The 21,907-nt window shown below is 40.0% G+C and overlaps 1 protein-coding gene across 6 annotated transcripts in view; it reads left to right on the forward strand.

The window, feature by feature from the left end:
• Window positions 1-6,030: 6,030 nt before the first annotated feature.
• The window catches only part of RP2 (RP2, ARL3 GTPase activating protein), a 29,968-nt gene continuing 14,091 nt past the window's right edge, over window positions 6,031-21,907 (forward strand). The window contains exons 1-2 of one of the 6 annotated variants that reach the window (XM_023755401.1): window positions 6,031-6,350; window positions 16,293-16,904. In XM_023755401.1, coding sequence (XP_023611169.1) covers window positions 6,249-6,350; window positions 16,293-16,904 — 714 coding nt within the window. In that variant the 5' untranslated portion in view covers window positions 6,031-6,248. Of the gene's footprint in view, window positions 6,351-16,292; window positions 16,959-21,907 lie in introns of all 6 variants that reach the window. The other 5 variants (XR_002829742.1, XM_014457442.2, XM_023755400.1 and 2 more) reach the window with 5 other exon arrangements.

Consider the following 21,907-nt stretch of genomic DNA (forward strand, 5'->3'; position numbering starts at 1 on the left):
AGTCTTATAAATAACTTGAAAAAAAGAAAAATTTGCAGTTATATGGGCCTGCATATAAATTTCAAAATTCTAACTTATCTTTCTTATTGGAAAGTTTTTAAGAGTTTGATAAAATTTGTACCTCTGGTCCTCTGAATGTCTGATTCCATAGTTGTCTCTGTGGATTATTAACAGGTCAGTAAATTTGCATTGGAAATTTTGTTCTTTCCATATATGACTCTAGCAGTTTATTTTTTTATTGGTTTTATGGCCTGAACCTACAGGTTTCTCTGTTCTCATGGAGGTTTTTCCATAAATTGTGGCATATTGGCAACATGGTCAGAAAAATTAGGTGTTCTTAGACCTTTGTCTATATAGTATGGTGTCATGTTTACATTCTGAAGCCAATCTATACTAATAATATTCTAGGTGGTGTCACGCCCTCATGTCATCACAAGATGGCCACACACACAGTGAAGACGGGGCCTGGCAGCTGCTATGCATGGTGAGGCCTGGGGTCCTGCAGCCTTGCGCAGCGCAGAGGAGGCGGGTCGCGACAGAGGAAGGCAGTTGTGGGCGATCGGGCCGGCAGGGGAGAGCAGTTGTGGGTGATCAGGCCGGCAGGGGAGGGCAATTGGGGGTGATCAGGCTGGCAGGGGAGCGGTTAGGGGGCAATCAGGCTGGCAGGCAGGAGTTGTTAGGGGCAATCAGGCAATCAGGCAGGCAGACAGGAGAGCGGTTAGGAGCCAGTGGTTCCGGATTGTGAGAGGGATGTCCAACTGCGGGATTGGGCCTAAACCGGCAGTTGGACATCCCCCAAGGGGTCCCAGATTGGAGAGGGTGCAGGCTGGGCTGAGGGACACCCCCCACCTGTGCACGAATTTCGTGCACCAGGCCTCTAGTTAGTATATAAAAAAATGTAATATGTCTAAATTTAGATCCTTACTCCCTAAGAAATAATCCCTAATACCTTTTAACAAGCTATAGTATAGTTAATGAAGCATAAACTGTAGGGCTCCTCATTTGCACAGGTCCTGTACACACTCCAGAAGGGGCCCTAACAATTTTGTATTCATAATTTGGATTATTTTTCTTTAAAAGGAGCCAACACAAATTGTATACACTACAAAACCTACAGATCCCAGATTTCTCCCTTAGAGTAAATCGTCGATTATTAGATGCCATTCTTAGCACCACGAGAATTAGTGAATGCAGGAAAGAAGTGCTAAAGAGATGTTTTCCTCTCAGATTCACTTTCTTGTGCACTGTGCAGTTGGGTGTTTGTGGTAGGAGGTTAAGGAGGCAGGTATCATACAAAACCTAGCAGAGCAGCTCTTAGGGAAGATTTTGTCTAGAACAGTGATTCCCAATGTGGGGCACATGCCCCACAGGGGGGCAATTTGATTTTTAAGAGGGACAATTCCAGAATGAGTTATTAACAGTGAATTTTTTGCATTTCTTATGGTTCTAGGGGTCTCATATACAGTATATAAATATTTATTTTGACATAATTATGCATTTTAGTTCTTTATTATTGTTTTGAAACTTTGCTATTTTTTCATATCACTTCGTATCATTTTTTTAAACAATTTCTTAGTGATTTCTTCCTCAGTACTTTAACTGTCCTTTTGTTCTTTTATTTTTCTCTTTCATAAATGCCATGTTCTTTGAAAGCTTGTTTAAACCAAGTTAATGGCCTTTTAGGCTTCCTCTGCATGAATAGGAGTTCACTTTTTGAATAATAAGAATTATATGTCACGGGGGGGGGCATCAGGATTTTAGAGATGCTTAGGTGTGGTCTGGCCATAAAAAAAAGGTTGGGAATCACTGGTCTAGAATGAGCCCTGATTTTTGTTTACTTTTGTCAAGAATGTGGAGACGAAGAGAGGGGAGAGTAGGGAAGAAATCCTACTCTTAAAAGTCCCAGGGACTGTCAGGCCTACTTAGGTGTTTGCCATCTCTCTGATATTAACCATTTTCTTGTGTATGATTTAGGAAATGTCATTAAATTTCCTTTGACTAAAACTTTTTGTCTTGTGGATCAGTTATCTTACTCAAATCTTCTTTTCACTATTTTAGAATTGTATACCATGCAAATGTTGACAAGTAACAATTATGTGGGTTGGGATCTTCTAGATGTCAGATTGAGAGCTTGTTTTTTGGTCTGCATGCATAGAGGAAACTAGGAAATACAATCTCTCACTTAACTTGGGTGAAAGGGAAGTAGCTCTCTTTTATTAATAATCTCCCAAGGATAAAAGCGAATTTTATAAACAAACACATTCTGATTAGCTCTGTGGTTTTAGTTTTATCATAGTCTGTCCCTTTCCTGAAAAGTATTGAAATGAATATTTGGAAGATGGAAATTCCACTAAGAAAAATCTTTTTTAGTCCAGAAAGTATTTTTTAAAAATAGTTTCCATTGGAACTGCTTTGCTGTAAAAAAGTTACTGGAATTATTTTTTTTTAATTTATGCTGCTAAAACCATTCACTTCTGAGAAGTCTTTCTTGACTCCATCTGAGTTAGAAGTTTGTTTCCCCTGGTATTCCTCTTCTGAAGTAACTTGCAAATAGTTTTACTTGGCTTACATTAAGAATTTTACCAACAACAATGAATAAGATACCCTATACTAAAAGCAATGGAAACTATAGTGTTATAACCTGACTAGAGGCCCAGTGCATGACATTCATGCACTGGGGCTGGGGTTCCTCAGCTGGGCCTGCACCCTCTCACAGTCCAGGACCCTCTGTCCTTAGCACTGCCGTGGAGGTGGGAAAGGCTCCCACCACTGCTGCTGTGCTCACTAGCAGTGAGCCCAGCTTCTGGCTGAGCCATGCTCCCACTGTGGGAGCACACTGACCACTGGGGCGGGGGTGGGGGGGTGGGGCGGGGGGAGAGGCAGCTCCTGCATTGAGCATCTGCCCCCTGGTGGTCAGCGTACATCATAGTGACTGGCCATTCCGCTGTTCAATCGATTTGCATATTAGCCTTTTATTATCTAAGATTATACACAATTTTTTATGTTTTCCAAAATAATTGGAACTGATCAATAAGATAGTGAAAGAATGTTGGTAAGAACTACTTAAGCTAAAGTATGAGAAGAGATGTTCGCTCAAAATTCTATTAAAAGAAAAAAGTTATCTGCCTGCACAGTGTTTTTAACTTTCCAATCCTTTTCTTCAGTACATATGCAGTACTTTTGACAGAATTGATTCCCAGCCTCTGAGATGACACCCCAAAGTTCTATGCCTTCCAGTATTCGTTCCCTTGTTTAGTCCCCTCCTTTAGTGAATCAGAGACAGCCTTGTGTGACCAGTAGAACCCAGTGGAAATGATGTTGAGTGATTTCTGAGGCTACATTATAAGAGGCCTTACAGCTTCTGTCTCGGTCTCTTAGCACACTCATTCTTGAAGACCTCAGAAAAATTTGTGAAGCCCTACTACCCTAAGACCACCTTGGTAGAGAGATCACATGGAAAGGCCCTGAGATTTCATATAGAATGATTTCTGGACATAGCATGGAACAGAGTTGTCCCCAATGAGCCCTGCCCACATTGCAGATTCATGAGCAAAATGAATAATCATCATTTTACATCATTAAGTTCCAAGGAGTTTGTTAAGCAGCAATAGATAATGGAAACACTCCTCCCCTCCCTTTCCTTTGCTTGTAAAGTGTTTCCTTAGGTGAGCACAAAGTGAGCAAGTACATGTCAGGTCAACTCAAGAATAGGGGCTTTCCAGCAGTTGTTGCTGGGCAATTGACTTATTTATGCTGCGGCGACATACCTCTTCAGGACTGCATTCTGAGAGGTAGCTATGTTACTCTTGTGGTTAAGACACACAGGGGTTCCAGTCCATCTCCCCGGCCTATGGCCAGCTGCAAACCCACAACATAGCTGTTTAATATACATGAATATATCTATTAAGCTGAGCATGGAGGGTAGCTTTCTATAGAAAAGAAGTCACAAAAGTCTAAGTAGCAAGAGGGGTATAGGCAGAAGGAGCAACCAACTTCTGTCTGGACTCTGCAGAGTTAGAGCTGCCAGCACACGATTCCTTTTCAGTACCTTCTCTCCAACCGTGTTTGTAACATGGAACTCACCCCCACAGATACAGGGGTGTACACTTGACCAATGGATAACATTCTATTATTGATTAGCCTGGAATTTATCTGGTTATCTTGGTTGAGAATCTGAATGAAGATATAGATTGTAGCATGCACTTGGACAGAAAGGCCATAAAGAATAAGGGTGGCATGGCTACTAGCCATATATATGCCAATGAGTAAATAAAAAGAGCTAGTTTGCAGAAAAATAGTGGTGGTGAGAATCCATTATGGAGAGAGGAGGAGAAAAGAAGGAAAGAGTAAGAAAGAGAGAAAGAAAGAGCATGAGAGAGCTCTAGCACTAGCTCTGTTCATTGGCTTTCTAGTTCCTAGTTTTAATACAAGGCGCCCCCCCAAAATGTATACACACAATGTCTGTAGATTCTGTGACATTTTAAAAATGAAATGTATTTTTAATAAACACTGCCTTTTATAATTATTCTTAGTGTGCATACATTTTTGAGACACCCTGTATTTATTGTAACTTAATTTTCCTTTTTCTTTTTTTTTTTTTTGGTTAGATAGGGGTGATGGTGAGATGACATTTAACAGAAAGGGGATTTTATGTTCACTGCTGGAAACTCTCTTTCCTCCACTGTACTAGATGGTGATCACAATTTTAACATCCTATGGCTATAATATGTCTAAGGATCTTAACCAAAAAATCCTCACATAGACTGTCATCTCATTCTGAAGGAGAAAAAGTATGCATTGGGTAAAGATCTTATTGCCTAAGATCTGGAACTTAAATTTACAGTAATTTCTAATACTTGAGCACGTGCACTTTTCTTCCTGATTCTGCAATAAGGGACAGGAAGTGAAAAAGGGAACATTCTTCATGCTCAAGTTAAGTAGTCAGAGACTCATTTAAGATATACATTAGAGGTGAATAAATGTGGGAAAGTAAAATGATCACCAAATTTGAACCTGAACTGATCTGCATTTGATGTCCTACCAAGATGTGAAAATACTGTCTTCAGAGAATTAAATCAACAACTCACCTTTTCTATTATATAAGCAATATATGTGTATTGTCATAAATTTGGCCCAAATACAAATAATGTTAATATTTAGTGCATATATATTTAATATCTTTAAACAAACCCTCTACCATTTGTTCAGAAGGGGTCTGATTATTTGACAATGCTTATGTCCTCAAGTAGGCTATAAATTCCATGAGGAGAACCCCTTTAGCATAACTCTACTGCCCCCGCTCCCCCACTTCAATTACTTTCTTTGGGAAGAAATATGGGAAAGGTTATAAATACTTCCTTCACTAGCATGCAAGCATTCATTCATTTAACAAACATATTATTGAGCACCTAGTATGGAATTGAGCAAGGTCTGGGGAATTCAAAGGTACATGCCCTTAAGTTTATTTCTCAAGAAATTCACAAGTCTGATACACAAATAATTATTTCTTTAAGTACTTGTGCAATTTTAGAGTGATGCGTAGAAGTATTAAGAAAGCACAGAAGAGAAAGCAAAGGGAGTGGGGCGGTTGTTGGGGAAAGTTTCTTGAGGGAGGTGACACTGGCCAGACCACGTGTGCAGAGGATGGGGGGAGAAGGGGAGAAGAGGAGTGAGGAATACACATTTCAGGGCCCCTTCCAGTGTCAGCACCAATTCCTGTTCCCTCAAAAAACTGAAGTTCAACGTTAGACTAGGGATCCCTCCCGTACTTCGAACTTGGAAACTGAGAACTAAGGGCCAAAAGACTGGGCTCCGGAGCCAGGACTCCCTCCCAGCACCTAGAGAGCCCCGCGGACTCCTAGGCGGGGCGGGGCCGGCAGTGCGTGCGCCCCGGCGGCTGGGCCGGGCCCGCCCCCAGGGGCTGGCGCCGGCGTAAGGCGCTGATTGGTTGTGTGCCGGCATCGGCCTCCCGTGATAGGCGGCGCCAGGGCAGCTCTCCGGGCTTTGATTGGCTCGCGGGGCGCAGAGCGGACATAGCCCGTGGCGGGTCGTCGGGGAGACTGAGAGGGAAGGGGAGTCGGGGTGTTAGGCCTAGCGGGCTGACTGGGCTGCGGGCGGCCGGGCCGTTCCGTGAGGCGGGGACCGGAGAGCCGCGGGGACCGGGCGCGCGGGCTGCACGCCACGCTCCGGGGGCGCCTGAGCGAGCGGGCCGGCCGGGAGGAGCGGCCGGGAGTCCCCCAGCCGGGACCATGGGCTGCTGCTTCTCCAAGAGGCGGAATTCGGAGAAAGAAGCGCAGCCCCAGGGCGAGGAGGAGCCGCCGAAGCAGTACAGCTGGGACCAGCGCGAGAAGGTAACCCGGGTCCCGCGGCCGCTGCTCGCTGGACCCCTCCCCCCCGCCCCCAGCCGCCCCGCCGGGGTCCCTTGTGATCCGGGAGGGCGGAGGGGAGCGACCGAACAGCTGGCTGTCTCTCTCTCGCCCCCTCCTCCCCCCTCCCTCCCTCCGGTATTGGAAGTCGGGATGGATGACTTTTGGGGGGATCGAAGAAGCGGGCGGGACCCCAGAGGACCGGACGGCGCTGAGGGGGCTGAGCTGTTGACCCGGTAGATGCCCAAGTTCACTCCCCGGGGGCTCGCCCTCCGCTCCACACCCTCACGGTCCCAGGATGGAGTCCTGGGGAGGAAGGCGAGCCGGCCGTGCCCCGAGGCTCCAATCTGCTCGTTTCTCCGGGCAGCGCCGAGCGAGTGGGGTTGGGTCGGGTCCTCGAGTTACACACGGGACTGATTCTCATCTCTCTCGCGGCTCGTGTGCTTCCTGGGGCCGTTGTGTCTTTTGTCCGCCCCGGGCCGGTAAGTCGCTCCGGTACCTATTGGCCTGTTTCACTGCTGGCTTGGCTCACACCCGCGGGCTGTTCCACGGGCGGCTTCCCGCCCCTTCAGTGACCCGAAAGGAGTCATAAAAATCGGATCAGTCGTGGAATGTGTGTCCAGACTGGGTAACTAGCATGAAGCAGGCAGAATTTACGAATTGCTTGAAATGCATGAAAACGCTCTCATGTTTATTTTCACATAGAGCCAAACAATTTTTACAAACTTGGAAAATGTCCACTCTTGCACAAAACACACTTAGTCATCAATTTCATAAGGCTTCCTCTTTCTCCATAGTTCTCCATTTGTGTTTAGTAAAAGACTTTATAGATGTATCCATTTTTTTTCTTCCAAACAAAATGAGAGAGTTTTTTTTAAATGGGTGTCATGAAGTTAACTTCTTCTCCCTGGTTAACTTAACATATCTTTATCCACAAATGCTTTATAGGAAATTTCTTGTTAATGTTTTGATTTCGTAGACCTGCCTGTGTGATTTCCAATCCCCAGAAGAATGTATTCGTGTGAACTCGGTTCTCCAAGTGCCAGATTTAAGAAAGTGGATGCTCAGCCCCGTATTTCTGCTCCTGTCTTTCAGATTGTTCCTGGGTTTCATGGCGTATTTATTCTCTCTTATCCTTAATTATAGCAGCATTTTATAATATAGGAATGGAAAGTAATGTGCTTCCTGTCGTACAAGAAGATTATACCTATGGTTTAAAATTATTGGTGGGCATTTTTAAAGACTCATTTGCTCAGCCCTAGTATTTCTAACAATGCTGTTTAAGCTTCAACTGTCTACCATAGAGAAGACTGTGTATTTGTTTTTATGTTAGCTTTTTGTTTTGACATCATAGGCCCAAAACTAAACTAAAGTGCTTTTGTGTTTTTATTTAGAGTCATCTTGGTTGCCCTTTGAGTCATTACGTCATAATAAATTGTTTTACAATTAAACTTCATTAACATGATGTTCGGGTTACTTGGAATCTCACTTTTTAGTTAATCTTGCTCCTTTCAGATAAATGGGTGTGTCCTGTAGGTTGTTTTTTTTTTTCTTTTGCTCTTTGACTAAGTAAACTCATTGAAAATAGAAGAGGGGATGCCAACATCTAAGCTTTTCCCCCCCAAAATGAGCATACAGGAAACTTTCAGTTTACAGGGAACATTCTTTGGGACCACTACTAGGTTCTTTAGTTGTAGAGATGTAAGAAATGTTACTCGGTATGTAAAATAAGCTCATGCTTTTGGGTATGTTTATAGTAAAAGTTAAAATCTTGATCAACTCAACTAATCAGACTTTTTCTAAATGTGCATTAGATTCTGAAACACAGCCCCATTTTAAAATCTTTTGGACTATTAGAGAGAGAATTACTAGCTTACATTTCAAGATAATGGAGGCACCACCATTTTTTCATCATTTATGATAGCCTGCTACATTTTATATGATTTAAAGATTTTTTTTCTAGTTTCTTACCTCTCATGAGGCCCATTTGGGCTAGTGTGCAAATGTTCTGTATTAGTCTAATGATGCTGTTACTGAGGTTAACATGGTTTTTCTTGCTCTCAGAAGATTTTAACTGTACCTTAAAAGCAACAGAATGCAAATACAGCCCATAGAACATAAATGAGATGTTGCATGAATATTAACAGAATCGTTTGTATAATGTGATCATGGAGTATAGCATATGCAGTTTTAAAATTATATCAGACAATTACTATTCAGCTGGCAAGACTTTAGGTGTAAAAACAAAATGTGGTGCCTGAAAAGTTTCCTCACAACTTGGAAAAAGCATGTTTAAATTTTTCCTTACGTTGTGTAATCAGAGTATCTTTATTGAGAGGCACCCTCTGGGTTTTGGGTTTTGAGTTGTGTAATTGGGCCAGTCTTAGGGGACTGGAGCTAGGAGAAATGGTCTCAATTAGAAAGAATGTTTGTGGACTAAGTGTTGTCATGGTGACTGATACTGTAATCAAGAGTGTAAGAAGTTCATTTTCTATTGCTGCTGACTTCGGGGGGGAAAAAACTGTACAGTTACTACATTGACATAGTGAGAAATATTTTTGGATTGTAAGATCTGTGTTTAAATCATTTGGAAAGAAACGCTTTTATCCTTTTATTCATATGCTGCCTCCCATAGCAATGCAAAGTATTCAATATGTATATGTACTCAAATACCAGGGAAGAATCAAAATTAGAAGAATTACCCCTGCCCTTGAAGAGCTGACTAGCTTTTTTGAGTTGAATATTTTAGTACAACCAGAGGGAAGAGGAGTGGAGTGGTACAGAAAAGTAGTCTTCATTTTCCACTTAGTCATACCAATACTCCTCCTAGATGATAGAAATGATGGCATAAGTATGAAATTTGTGATTTTGAGTATGGACAGCACATCTTGTATCCGTTACATCTGTCTCATATTCTATATTCTATAGGAACTAGAGGCTCGGTGCACGAAATTAGTGCACTGGGGGGGGGGGGTCCCTCATCCCGGCCTGCGCCTTCTCGCAGTCCAGGAGTCCTCGGGGGATGTCCAACTGACAGCTTAGGCCCGCTCCCCGGCTCAGGGCTTCTGGCTGAGCTGTGCTCCCCCTGTGAGAGCACACTGACCACCAGGAGGCAGTTCCTGCATTGAGCGTCTGCCCCCTGGTGGTCAGTGTGCATCATAGCGACTGGTCATTCCGCTGTTTGGTCGATTTGTATATTGGCCTTTTATTATATAGGATAGGATAATGCTAAACAAAAGCCTTATACCAGAGATTCAAGTAACTGCATTTTTTAATTCAGTGTCTGTTATGGAACTTTGGATAAAGCAGCCAATTCGTGCATTTCCCGTTCCTTGGCTATAACATGGGACAGTGCTAAAGATTCCTCTACTATTTAATAAAGGCCTGCTCTTAGGAAGAGGGATTAGACAGTAATGGTTACCTCTGAGGATAGAAATAGACCAGATGTAGGGAAGGACAGAATTGGTCTTAACATAAAGCACGTCATAATTCCGAGTTGTTCATCAGTGGAAGTGTGGCTTTTTTAGTAACTGATCTCAATGTTAGTGAAACATTCAGATCAGAAAGAAGTGTCTGCATTGAGTAGGGGGCTAGATGCTGTTTTTAGCCGTTTAAGTACATAAGGTATTCTGGTTATCCATTGCTGTGTACCAAACCACTCAAAACTTAATGGCTTAGAATAATGGCAAGTATTTATTTTTTCACAACTCTGCAATTTGTGTAGGGCTTATTAGGGTTGGCTCTCTGCTCTCTGTGGCATCAGCTGGGGCAGCTTGACTAGGGGGCTGGAGGATCTGCTTTCAATATGGCTTAATCACAGAGCTGGCTAGCAAGTTGATGCTGGCTTTCAGCTAGGACAGCCGTGGGCAAACTACGGCCCGTTTGAAATGAATAAAACTAAAAAAAAAAAAGACCGTACCCTTTTATGTAATGATGTTTACTTTGAATTTATATTAGTTCACACAAACACTCCATCCATGCTTTTGTTCCGGCCCTCCGGTCCAGTTTAAGAACCCATTGTGGCCCTCGAGTCAAAAAGTTTGCCCACCCCTGATCTAGGAGCTCAGCCTGGGGCCAGGGGCCTCATCAGGTACGCCAGGCTTCCGCACAGCATGATGGCAGGGCTTCAGGGGCAAGTGTCCTAAAGAGAAACTGGTAGAAGCTGCATGGCTTTTTCTACCTAGCCCAGCGGTTCTCAACCTGTGGGTCACGACCCCTTTGGCGGTCGAACGACCCTTTCACAGGGGTTGCCTAAGACCATCCTGCATATCAGATATTTACATGACGATTCATAACAGTAGCAACATGACAGTTATGAAGTAGCAACGAAAATAATTTTATGGTTGGGTCACAGCATGAGGAACTGTATTTAAAGGGCCAGAAGGTTGAGAATCACTGACCTAGCCTCTTAAGTGAAGCTATATCGACCACAAATGTCCACCCACATCCAAGGGAAGAAGACCTCTTGATGGGAGGAGTGTCAGAGAATTTGTTAACATACTTTTTAAATCCTTTACATAAAGTTGTGTTTTTTTAAGGAAATAAATAGTTCTTTGTTTATTCATTTTAAATAGCTTTACTGAGAGATATATAAGTCATATACCATACCTTTCACTCATTTAAAGTGTACAATTCATTATTTTAATAAGTTCACAGGGTTATGTTAGCATCACTATGATCTAATTTTAGAACATTTTTATCCCTCACAAAAGAAACCCATACCCACTCCCCTTCTCTTCAGCCTCTGTAAACCACACTTTTACTTTCTATCTCTGTAGCTTTGCCTGCTTTGAACATTTATAAGTGGAATAATACAATATGTGGTATTTTGATACTGGCTTCTTTCAATTAGCATGTTTTTGAAATCATCCTACTGTAGCATGTATCAGTACTTTATTCTTTTTTATTGCTCAATAACATTCTATAGAATAGATATTTTATGCATTTATCCATTGATCAGTTGATAGGCATTCAGGTTGTTTCTACCTTTTTATTTTATTTTGTTGTTGTTAATCCTCACCCAAGGATGTTTTTTCCATTGATTTTCAGAAAGAGTAGAAGGGAGGGAGGGAGGAGAGAAGAGAGAAACATCAATGTGACAGAGACACATCAATAGGTTGCCTCCCCAACATGCCTCAACCGGGGTTGGGGATGGAATCTGAAGTTCAGGTACGTGCCCTTGATTGAAAATCAAACCAATAGCCCTTCGCTGCACAGGACAACGCTCAATCAACTGAGCCACTCCGGTTGGGCCGAACTGTTTTTCAAAGTGTCTGTATGATTTTACATTTCCACCAGCAGCATTACAATTTCTTCACTCATAAAATTTTGATAAAGGGGAAAAGCACAGGGAGTAGAAAGTGTGTGGAACTGGGTTTTAATTTGTATTCTGCACTCCACTTCACCTCACTGATAAAATAATTTAGCTTTTCTAGCCCCCATTTTCCTAAGATTCCTTTCAGTTCTGTAATTCTTTGAGCATCTCATGAGGGGAGGTAAGCATTGCTAGAAGCATTCAGGCAAATCTGGGTGAACAAAGGGAATGTGATAAGATATAAAATTAAATTAAGGTTAGATTAGTTGATAGTGGAGAATCCTTTCCAATTCTAAAATTTTATAATTCTATTTTGTGTTTATGTATTTAGTAACATGTGAGCTAATCCTATATAATAAAGAACTAATATGCTAATTAGACCAAACAGCAGAATGACCTCCGGACGAAGCCGCGGCTGTGAGGGCCAAGCCCCTTGCACGAATTTTGTGCATCGGACCTCTAGTATAAATATAATACTTCATCTTCTCTCATCATCAGTGTATAAAGGTCAAGGTACTGGTATTTATTATTTCTGTAATTACGTGGCACTGATATTTACATTTGTGTGAAGTAACCTTTCAGTTACATAGTGACCCTGAAACTGACTTAGTGTTTAAATTTTAAGTAATTTGTTTATTTTAATTAAAGCATAATTTACATACCTTAAATTTATCCTTTTAAGTGAATAGTCAGTAATTAGCACCACAATCAAGATATAGAACAGTTCCATCATCCTCCTAAATATCCTCATGCTCTTTTGTAGTCAACCCTGCCTCCAGGCTCTGATCAGTTTGCTGTTGTCTTTTTGAGAATATCATATAAATGGAATCATAGAATATACTAGATGCCCGATGCACGAAATTCATGCAAGGGGCTTGGCCCCCGCTGCTTCGGAGGCCGCCTCTGCCTCGGCCCCCGCCACTACGGCTTCGTCCAGAAGGTTGTCCGGAAGGACCTCCAGTCTAATTAGCATATTATGCTTTTATTATTATAGATAACCTTTGAGTCTGGCTTCTTTCACTTAGCATGATACGTTTAAGATTCATGCATGTATCAGGAGTTCCTTTTTATAGCTGAGTTGTATTTCACTGTATGGATGGTACCATGTTTGTTTATCCATTCACCAGTTGAAGGACATTTGGGTTGTTTCCAGTGTTAGTACCTATAAATAAAGCTACCATAAATCTTTGCATACAGGTTTTTGAGTGAACGTAAGTTTTCATTTCACTTGGGTGAATACCTAGAAGTGGGATTGCTGAGTCATATGGAAACTGTATATTAAACTTTTATAAGAAACTGCCAAACTAGTTTCCGAAGTGGCTGTGCCATTTTGCATTCCCATCAGCAATGTATGAGAGATCCAGTTGCTCTTCCTCATTTGAACTTGGTATGTTCAGTTTTTAAAAAAAACTTTTAGCCATTCTAATAGGAATCTAGTTTAATTTGCCTTTGTGGTTTAATTTGCATTTCCCAATAACTAGTGATTTTGAGCATTTTTCCATGTACTCATTTGCCATCCATATATTTCCTTTGGTGAAGTGTTTATTAAAATCTTTACCATTTTTACTGGGTTATTTGTTCTCTTTTTGTTGAGTTTTGAGAGTTTTTTTTATATATCCTAGATATAAGTCCCTTGTCATATAAAAATTTGCAAAAATTTTCCCAGTTAGTGATTTGTCTTCTCTTAACAGTGTCTTTTGAAGAACATAAGTTTTCAATTTGATAAAAGTCCAATTATAAATTTTTTCCTTTTCGGATTGTGTTTTTGGTTTCACATCTAGGAAATCTTTACCTAAGGTTACAAAAATTTTTTCGCCTCTGTTTTCTGCTAGAAGTTTTACAGTTTTGGGTTTTATATGTAGGACTTATGATCCATCCTGAGTTAATTGTTATATATGGTGCAAGGTATGGGAGATACTTTTTATTTTTTACATATAGATGTCCAGTTGTTCCAGCACCAATTGTTGAAAAGACTATCCTTTCTTTATTGAATTGCCTTTGTCAATAAATATGTAAGTCTATTTTTGAACTCTTTATTCTGTGCCATTGATTTACACACCTATTGGTTTCTGTTTGAATATAGTTGTGTACTTAGGAGCCAGGCTGCCTAGGTCTGAGACTGAGCTCAAGCATTTACCCCATGACCTTGGGCAAGTTATTTAGCCTCTGGAGGCCTCAATTTTCTCATCTATAAAACAGAGATAATTATAGTGCACAACCCTCATAGGGATTTTTATGAGGATTGAGTGAATAATTATAAAGCACTTAGAATGGTGGCTGGAACCTATATAGCGTTTCTTATACTCCTGGGTCTTATTTTGAACTTCTATCATGACTGGATTTCCATTTAAATTAACAAATTCCATTATTTCATCTCAGATCATCATGATGGAAGTTTAACTGTGAGATGAATTTCAATGAAAATTTTATATCACTACTCAGTAAAAGATTAAGATGTTCACTTTTGTCTTCTGTTAGGGAAATAATGTTTAACTTAGTTTAGTAGCTGTATCAGGTGAATTCCAACTCCTGAAACATTTCTCTGATTTTGAAAGTATATCCATCACCTTTTACAGATCATAGTAAGAAATACAGCCTAAACTAACCTACTTCATAAGTGGCTCTTGTGAAAAAGGTAGTTTAAAGCATGGCCTTTCCATGCTTGTGATTTTAGGCACTTTACTTGCAACATTATTATGGTACTAAGCTTAAGGTTGTTTATAACTTTTATTTTAAAGAACTTTGAGTAATTGTTCAAAAAGTACAGCAACATAAGTCCTAAATTTCTTCTTTATAGACCATATCGAGAGTCCAGATAATTTTATACTATAGAATTCTTTAGCTATAGGATTAATTTCTCTCCATGAACAAGAACTGAAGTGTCCAGAGAAAATTCTTAGAAGAATAGTAAATTACATTGAACTCCTCAGCATTGGCAGCTGTTATGGACTGAATGTTTCTGCCCCCACCCTCCAAATTCATATGAAGAAACCCTAACTCCCAGTGTGTCTGCATTTGGAGATGAGGAAGTAATTAAGGTTAAATGAGGTCCTAAGGGTGGGGTCCTGATCTGATAGGATTAGTGTCCTTCTAAGAGACATCAGAGAACTTGCCCTGTACCCACCAAGGAAAGGCCATGTGAGGATATAGGAGGAAGGCAGTCATCTTCAAGCCAGGAAGAAATTTCTTACCAGAAACCAACCCTGATGGTACCTTGATCTTGGACTTTCCAGCCCCCAAAAATGTGAGAAATAAATTTCTGTTATCTGAGTTACCCAGTCTGTATTATTTTGCTATGGCAGCCACACTTAGTTGGCTTGGGATGCTAAAACAAAATACCATAGGTTGGGTGGCTTAAACAACAGAAAATTTTCTCACAGTTCTAGAGGTTGGGAAGTCCAAGATCAAGATGCCAGTAGATCAAGTGTCTGGTGTCAAAGATTAAATACATCCTCATGCTACAGACCAGTGTTCCTTCTAATGCATTATGTAAAACAAGTACCACATTTATTGTGCAATATTGAGTAAATAACTTTAAGATAGTTTGCTAATGATTACAGTGATTAAATGATTGGATTTTTAGTACTGTATCTATGAGAGCCTGTTTCTGGTGCATGAATAGTTCTGCATAAAATTTATATACCCACAAAGAGGTAAAACAGTGCAAGTAGATTCAAAAGTAATTTGGAAAAATGCCCTTTTAGTGACTATATTTTGATAGGCCAGTTAAACTTTAAAAAAGGAATCTGACTGATTCCAGGCATACTATTTATAAAATTATGTGAGCTTTAGATTAGAGTATCTAACGATAGAAATGGTGGCATTTGAAAAATTACATTGTAGGAATAGCTCAATAAATGTTTGACTCAAACTTGTACCTTCAGGTTCTTCCATTTTCTGGAGTATATTGCAGAAATCAATCAGGGTTTAGATGCTAAGACCCATTCATTAATTTATGGAAGGATAGAGAAATATATTTCTATGTGGGTGCACTTCCAATTTCAGAAATTTTTTAAGAAGCAGAAGTTTTAAAAGTAAAGCATCAGAAAAAGAAAACGGGTCAGGCTGGGCTGGTGTGGCTCAGTGTTTGAAGTCAACCCATGGTCAGGGCACATGCCCGGGTTTGGGGCTCAATCCCCAGTAGGTGGCATGCAGGAGGCAGCTGATCAGTTATTCTCTCTCATCATTTATGTTTCTATCCCTCTATCCCTCTCCCTTCCTCTCTCTGAAATCAATAAAAAAAAACATTAAAGAAAAAGGTCAGAGCTGAAATATTCCTTAATATTATGCAGTATTCTGTGTGTATATGTGAGAATTTCTTCAGTTGTTTCAAAAAAGTGTTTTTACAGTTGGTATGTTGAAACAGGATCCAAATACTATCCACACATTGGTTGATATGTCCTTGAGTCTTCCTTTATCTATAACAGTTTCCTCCTGTTTTTCCCTCATGCCTTTTGAAAAAAAAATATTCTATTCATTTTCTAACTATGCTACAGTCAGTGAGAGTAGGAAGTATTATTTTAGCACTAAGAATTATGCCTGGCACCCAATAGACAACTAATATTTATTAAATGATGTTAATAATACTCAAGGTCTGTGTTTTGTCCCCGCAGGTTGATCCAAAAGACTACATGTTCAATGGACTGAAGAATGAAACAGTGGGTCGCTTACCTGGGAAGGTGGCAGGACAACAGTTTCTCATTCAAGACTGTGAGAGCTGTAACATCTATATTTTTGATCACTCTGCTACAATTACTATTGATGACTGTACTAACTGCGTCATTTTTCTGGGACCTGTGAAAGGCAGTGTGTTTTTCCGCAATTGCAGAGATTGCAAGTGCGCACTGGCCTGCCAACAGTTTCGTGTGCGGGACTGTAGAAAGCTGGAAGTCTTTTTGTGCTGTGCCACTCAACCCATTATTGAGTCTTCCACAAATATCAAGTTTGGCTGTTTTCAATGGTACTACCCTGAATTAGCTTTCCAGTTCAAAGATGCAGGGCTAAGTATCTTCAATAATAACTGGAGTAATATCCATGACTTTACACCTGTGTCTGGAGAAGTCAACTGGAGCCTTCTTCCAGAAAATGCTGTTATTCACGACTATGTTCCTCTACCTACTACCAATGAGCTCCAAGCTGTCCGCATTTCCACAGAAGCCAATAGAAGTATCGTTCCGGTAACCCAGGGTCAGAGACAGAAGAACAGTGATGAATCATGCCTAGTGGTATTATTTGCTGGTGATTATACTATCGCAAATGCCATGAAACTAATTGATGAGGTAAGGAGAGAGAGAAGAGAGATGAACATACACCTGGTTAGAAACACACCACTTTGCAGAGAACTTTCATTCTTTTCAACTTGGCTATGAGAAATACAGATAATCCTTAAGTTATAGTCTTTTCTCCCCTACAGATTTATCTGTAAGCTGAATGTTTAGGTTTCAAAATACTTTCCCAAAGAAAATTTTTAAAAATATAATCCCATTCAGTAAGCATTTATTAAGCACGTATTACATGCGAGTTACTCTGTTACTATATTTCATTGATTATAGGATGCCCATTTGTTTTTGTACATTTTTGTTATCTGAAATGCATCTTACAATTGATGGCAACTTAGAGCTGTTGAAATATAGTATATGCTGGGGTTGGAGATACATTGACAAAATTCTCTGCCCTCAGAGAACTTCCATTCTTTTTTTTTAATATATTTTATTGATTTTTTACAGAGAGGAAGGGAGAGGGATAGAGAGTTAGAAACATCGATGAGAGAGAAACATCAATCAGCTGCCTCCTGCACACTCCCCACTGGGGATGTGCCTGCAACCAAGGTACATGCCCTTGACCGGAATCGAACCTGGGACCCTTGAGTCCGCAGGCTGACGCTCTATCCGCTGAGCCAAACTGGTTAGGGCTCCTTCTTTATAATAAATGATTTCCACGGAAGTTCACAAAGTGTAGTACTGCATAGTAAAGCTTGACCTTTTATAATTATTTAGTGGGGAAATTTACTTCGAGTTTTAATTGGTCAGGAAGTGGGAAAGACATTTAGGAATACAACTTTCAGAGCCTGTTGTGACCATGAGAGCAACCTTTACATTACTTTTCTTTTTGTCCTTTGCCCTATTGCCATGAAGGAGAGGTTGGTGCAGAAGAATGAGGTGGGAGCTGGGATAGCAGAGGTCATGGGCTCATGAACAGGGGCTTTTGGTGAGTTTGTGGATAGAGAAAGGTTCTTTGGGTAGCAGCTTCCACTTGAAATATAACTGGGGCTGTAGAGGTTAGGGGCTCCAGAAGCAGCAGTTCCTGTGTTGATAGGGGCTCCTGTAGGGAGGCAGCGGCAGTATATCTGATTATCCATTCATCAGACATTCTTCAGGAGGAGTCTGTTTGAATTTAAAAAGTCAAACTTCCATGGAATGGAGAAGTGAATGGAAATATCAGCAAGTCTCTTTTGATTAGACTTTTTAAAGAGTTGTAACAGTTATGTCAAGAGGAACACTTTTAGGGAAAAAACACTAAAAATGACTACCTTTTGTAGATATACAGTCTACAATGTAGAAAACTCATGTCTGAAATCTACAAAGTATGTCTGAGATCTAGTTTTCAAAACAACAGAAACCAGAGTATAATTTTAAGACTTTGATATTTTATTTTTTTTATTATACCAATCTGATGAAAACATGCTATGAATCTGGTAAGATCTAGAAAAAGTGTTTCTAGCCTTTGAGTTATCTAATAACATGTTAATCCAACATCTGAGAGGAAAATCTTTTCATTATAATATATAGCAGTTTTTTAAAATCTACAAATACTCTCTCATCAATGTTTCTAACTCTCTATCCCTCTCCCTTTCTCTCTGTAAAAAATCAATAATATATATATATATTTATATATATATATATATATATTTTAAAAAATCTACAAATAGTTTTCAAAAGGTGTAATTATTCAGGTTAAATTCCTTTTTGGTAGGTAATACTAGAGGCCCAGTGCACGAATCTGTGCACGGGTGGGGTCCCGAGGTGGTGGAGGGAAGGGGATGCGATCAGCCCTCCGGGCGGGCGGTAGGATGCCCTTGCCAGCCCGGGATCCGGATCTGTCCTGCTGACATTTGCACCAGTTGTCGGGAGCCACCTGGCGGCCACTTTTATATTGTTTCTTCCTTGCGGAGTGTCTAGGGAAGGAAAGCAGCTGTGGTGCCTGAGGCCGACTTCCAGGAGGCCAGTGGCACTGTCGGGATCGTGCCTGCAGCACTGGTCCATCAGTGCCTGGCCTGTTCTCCGGATATTGGACCTGCAGACTACTGAGGGAGTGAGTGGCTGCCTCCAAGCTGGTGGGCCACCAGGAAGGGTCAGTCAGCTTAGTGGCGCTCCTACTGTGGGAGTGCACTGACCACCAGGGGGCAGCTCCTGCATTGAGCATCTGCCCCCTGGTGGTCAGTGTGAGTCATAGCGACCGGTAGTTCCAGTTGTTCCAGTCATTTGGTCTTAACGGCTGCTTAGGCTTTTATTTATTTATTTATTTTTATATATATAAAATGTTTAAATAAAAAAGCCATCAAGCCCAGCCAGTGTGGCTCAGTGATTGAGTGTCAGCCCATGAACCAGGAGGTCACAGTTCGACTCCCAGTCGGGGGACATGCCTGGGTTGTGGGCTCGATCCCCAGTAGGGAGAGGAGGCAGCCAATCTGTTTCTCTTGCTCCATCCCTCCCCTTCCTCTCTCTAAAATCAATAAAAATAGATTTTTTAAAAAGCCCTCAAAATAAACAATGTCTTCATGAGTCATCAGGTGTTCTTAACCTTTGTATCTGATGTGTAAAATGACAGTGTTGTGTGCCCTCAAAAGCAATATGACCAGTGAGGTTCTTTAGATATCCTTCTGGAATACAAAATAATTTAAAACAAACACATCTAATAAGAATAATAATAGCTAACATTTATATAATGTTTACTATATATCGGGCACTATTGTAAGTGGTTTAACTCAATTCATAATAACCTATGAAATAGGTGTCATGGTTCCTTTTTTTACAGATAAGGGAAATGAGCCAGAGAGAGGGTACGTAACTTGCAAAAGTCACTCACATGGTAAATGCAGAGCCATTACTTAAGTCCAGGTAATGTGGCATTGTAGGCTGCATCTTAACCCTTAAGTCTGATGCTACTATGCCATCTCAGTTGTAAAGAAAAGTTGATAAATGCCTTGTGGAGCAGGAATGTGACCAAAAGTACATGGAGTCAAGACAGATACTGTCATCCAGCCTAGAAAGAAAAACCCTGGGACTTTTTTGGCTAGTTGTCCTACCTAATTTTGAAACCACAAAATTAAGGAATAAAAAGAACAAAAAGAAGGAAATGACAAGTACATGTGAAGAGGGTATCAAAACGTGCTGAAAACCAGTGACTTAAGAGAGAGATTGCATTTTTTTAAAATTAGGCTCAAGTTCTTAGGAAAATATGTGTAGAAGCTAGTTAATTCTGAGATGGAAAAAATAAAGCGAGTCTTTTTTGTATTATAACACAAATATCTTAAACAGTCTTAGACTGGAACTGCTAACTCTGGTTTTGTTAAACCCTAGGAGTATCACAGAATTTTGTTTCAGTTATTTCTACAAATTAAACATGTCATAATGTTTTTTTTCTTTTATAGATAGGAAGTATAAAACTTGAGAGGGTCCCGAAAAGCTGGGTAAAGCAAAAAACACCTTCCATAGGGAGTCAAGAGAAGTACTGGGCCCTTGGTTATCTCACCTAAAAATCAGAGTTTCGCTGGCTGTTACTTAGATCACAGATATGCACAGGATAAATTAGAATAAATCTAATTTGAATTGTTTAGAAGTGTTACATAATTCAAGTTGGGTAGTTACCACTATTTTCAAGTCTCTAAAAGTAGAATAATTTTCATGAAAAAGAGTCTCTTCAAATATTTACAGTGAAATCATGTTTCAGAGTTCATTATTTGTTTTTAGGTAACGGTATTTTGAATTAGTCATCTTACTTTTGTCAGTTTATGTGTCTGACTATAAAATGAGAGGTAACGGGCAGTCTAGAAAATTAGAAACAGATGTAGGATTGTTTTAAGTAATATTGCAGTCATCACCTGGCAGTGATGTCCATGTAATTTCTGCTACTTTTTAATTTTTTTTTCCTGAGTTAGCATTGAGGGCTGTGAAAAAATAATTTGAGTTTGAATCCAATTTGATGGAATGGGAATAATGTAGTCATAGGATGAAATACTATTAATCATTAAAACTGATTTTATAGAATAACTGGAAAATGTTCACAGTTATGTGGAAAAGTTGTAGATTATATAATTATCTGATCTATTTTAAGTAGGTAAGTCTCAAAAGTTATAGATACTAAAACATTAACAGTTATGGTTATTCTTAGGAAGTGAATTAAGCAAAAGGTATTTTCATTTTTGTAGTTCTATGGATCTTGCAATGAACATGTATTATTTCTGTAATGGGGGAAAGTAAACTGGGAGGGTAAAAGGAAGTATGCAAAGGAAGTATGCCAATATGGCAGTGACGTCTTTGAGTATGCATCTTGGTTGATGTTTTTTTTTCAAATGTTCTTTATTGAGCATATATGTTACTTTCATATCAAAAACCCAGTACACTTTGCTAAAAACTGAAGTGGCTGAATGACTGCATTTTAAAAACTAATAATTATTTTAAAAATTAATATGCACTCATTGAAGAAAACTATAGAAATAAAGAAGAGTAGAAATATGTTTAAAAATCATAATGTACTTACTGTACTTTGAATAGTCTTTTAAAGAATATTCTTTTTAAGAACAATCTTTTTTATTTAGTCTGTAATCAGATTAATTGGTTTTTAAATATATATGTGTTTTTATTTTTGACAATATTACAGATGTCCCACATTTTCCCCTGCTTTACCTCCCTCCACCCAGCCCCTATAACCCTCCTCCAGGCCTTCACCACACTATTATCTGTGTCCATGGTCTTTGCATACAAGTATATAAGTTCTTTGGTTAACCTCTTCCCACTCCCCACTCACCCAGATATGTCAGTCTGTTCCATGCCTCAGGACTTATTTTGTTGGTCAAATTATTTTGTTTATTAGATTCCACAAATAAGTGATATCATGTGATATTTGTCTTCTCTGACTGGCTTATTTCACTTGGCATAATAAATTTCAGGTCCATCCATACTGTTGCAAAGAGTAAGAGATCCTTCTTTTATACAGCTGCATAGTATTT

The sequence above is a fragment of the Myotis lucifugus genome, unplaced genomic scaffold (genome assembly GCF_000147115.1).
Source record: "Myotis lucifugus unplaced genomic scaffold, Myoluc2.0 scaffold_76, whole genome shotgun sequence".
NCBI classification, from domain to species: Eukaryota; Metazoa; Chordata; class Mammalia; order Chiroptera; family Vespertilionidae; genus Myotis; species Myotis lucifugus.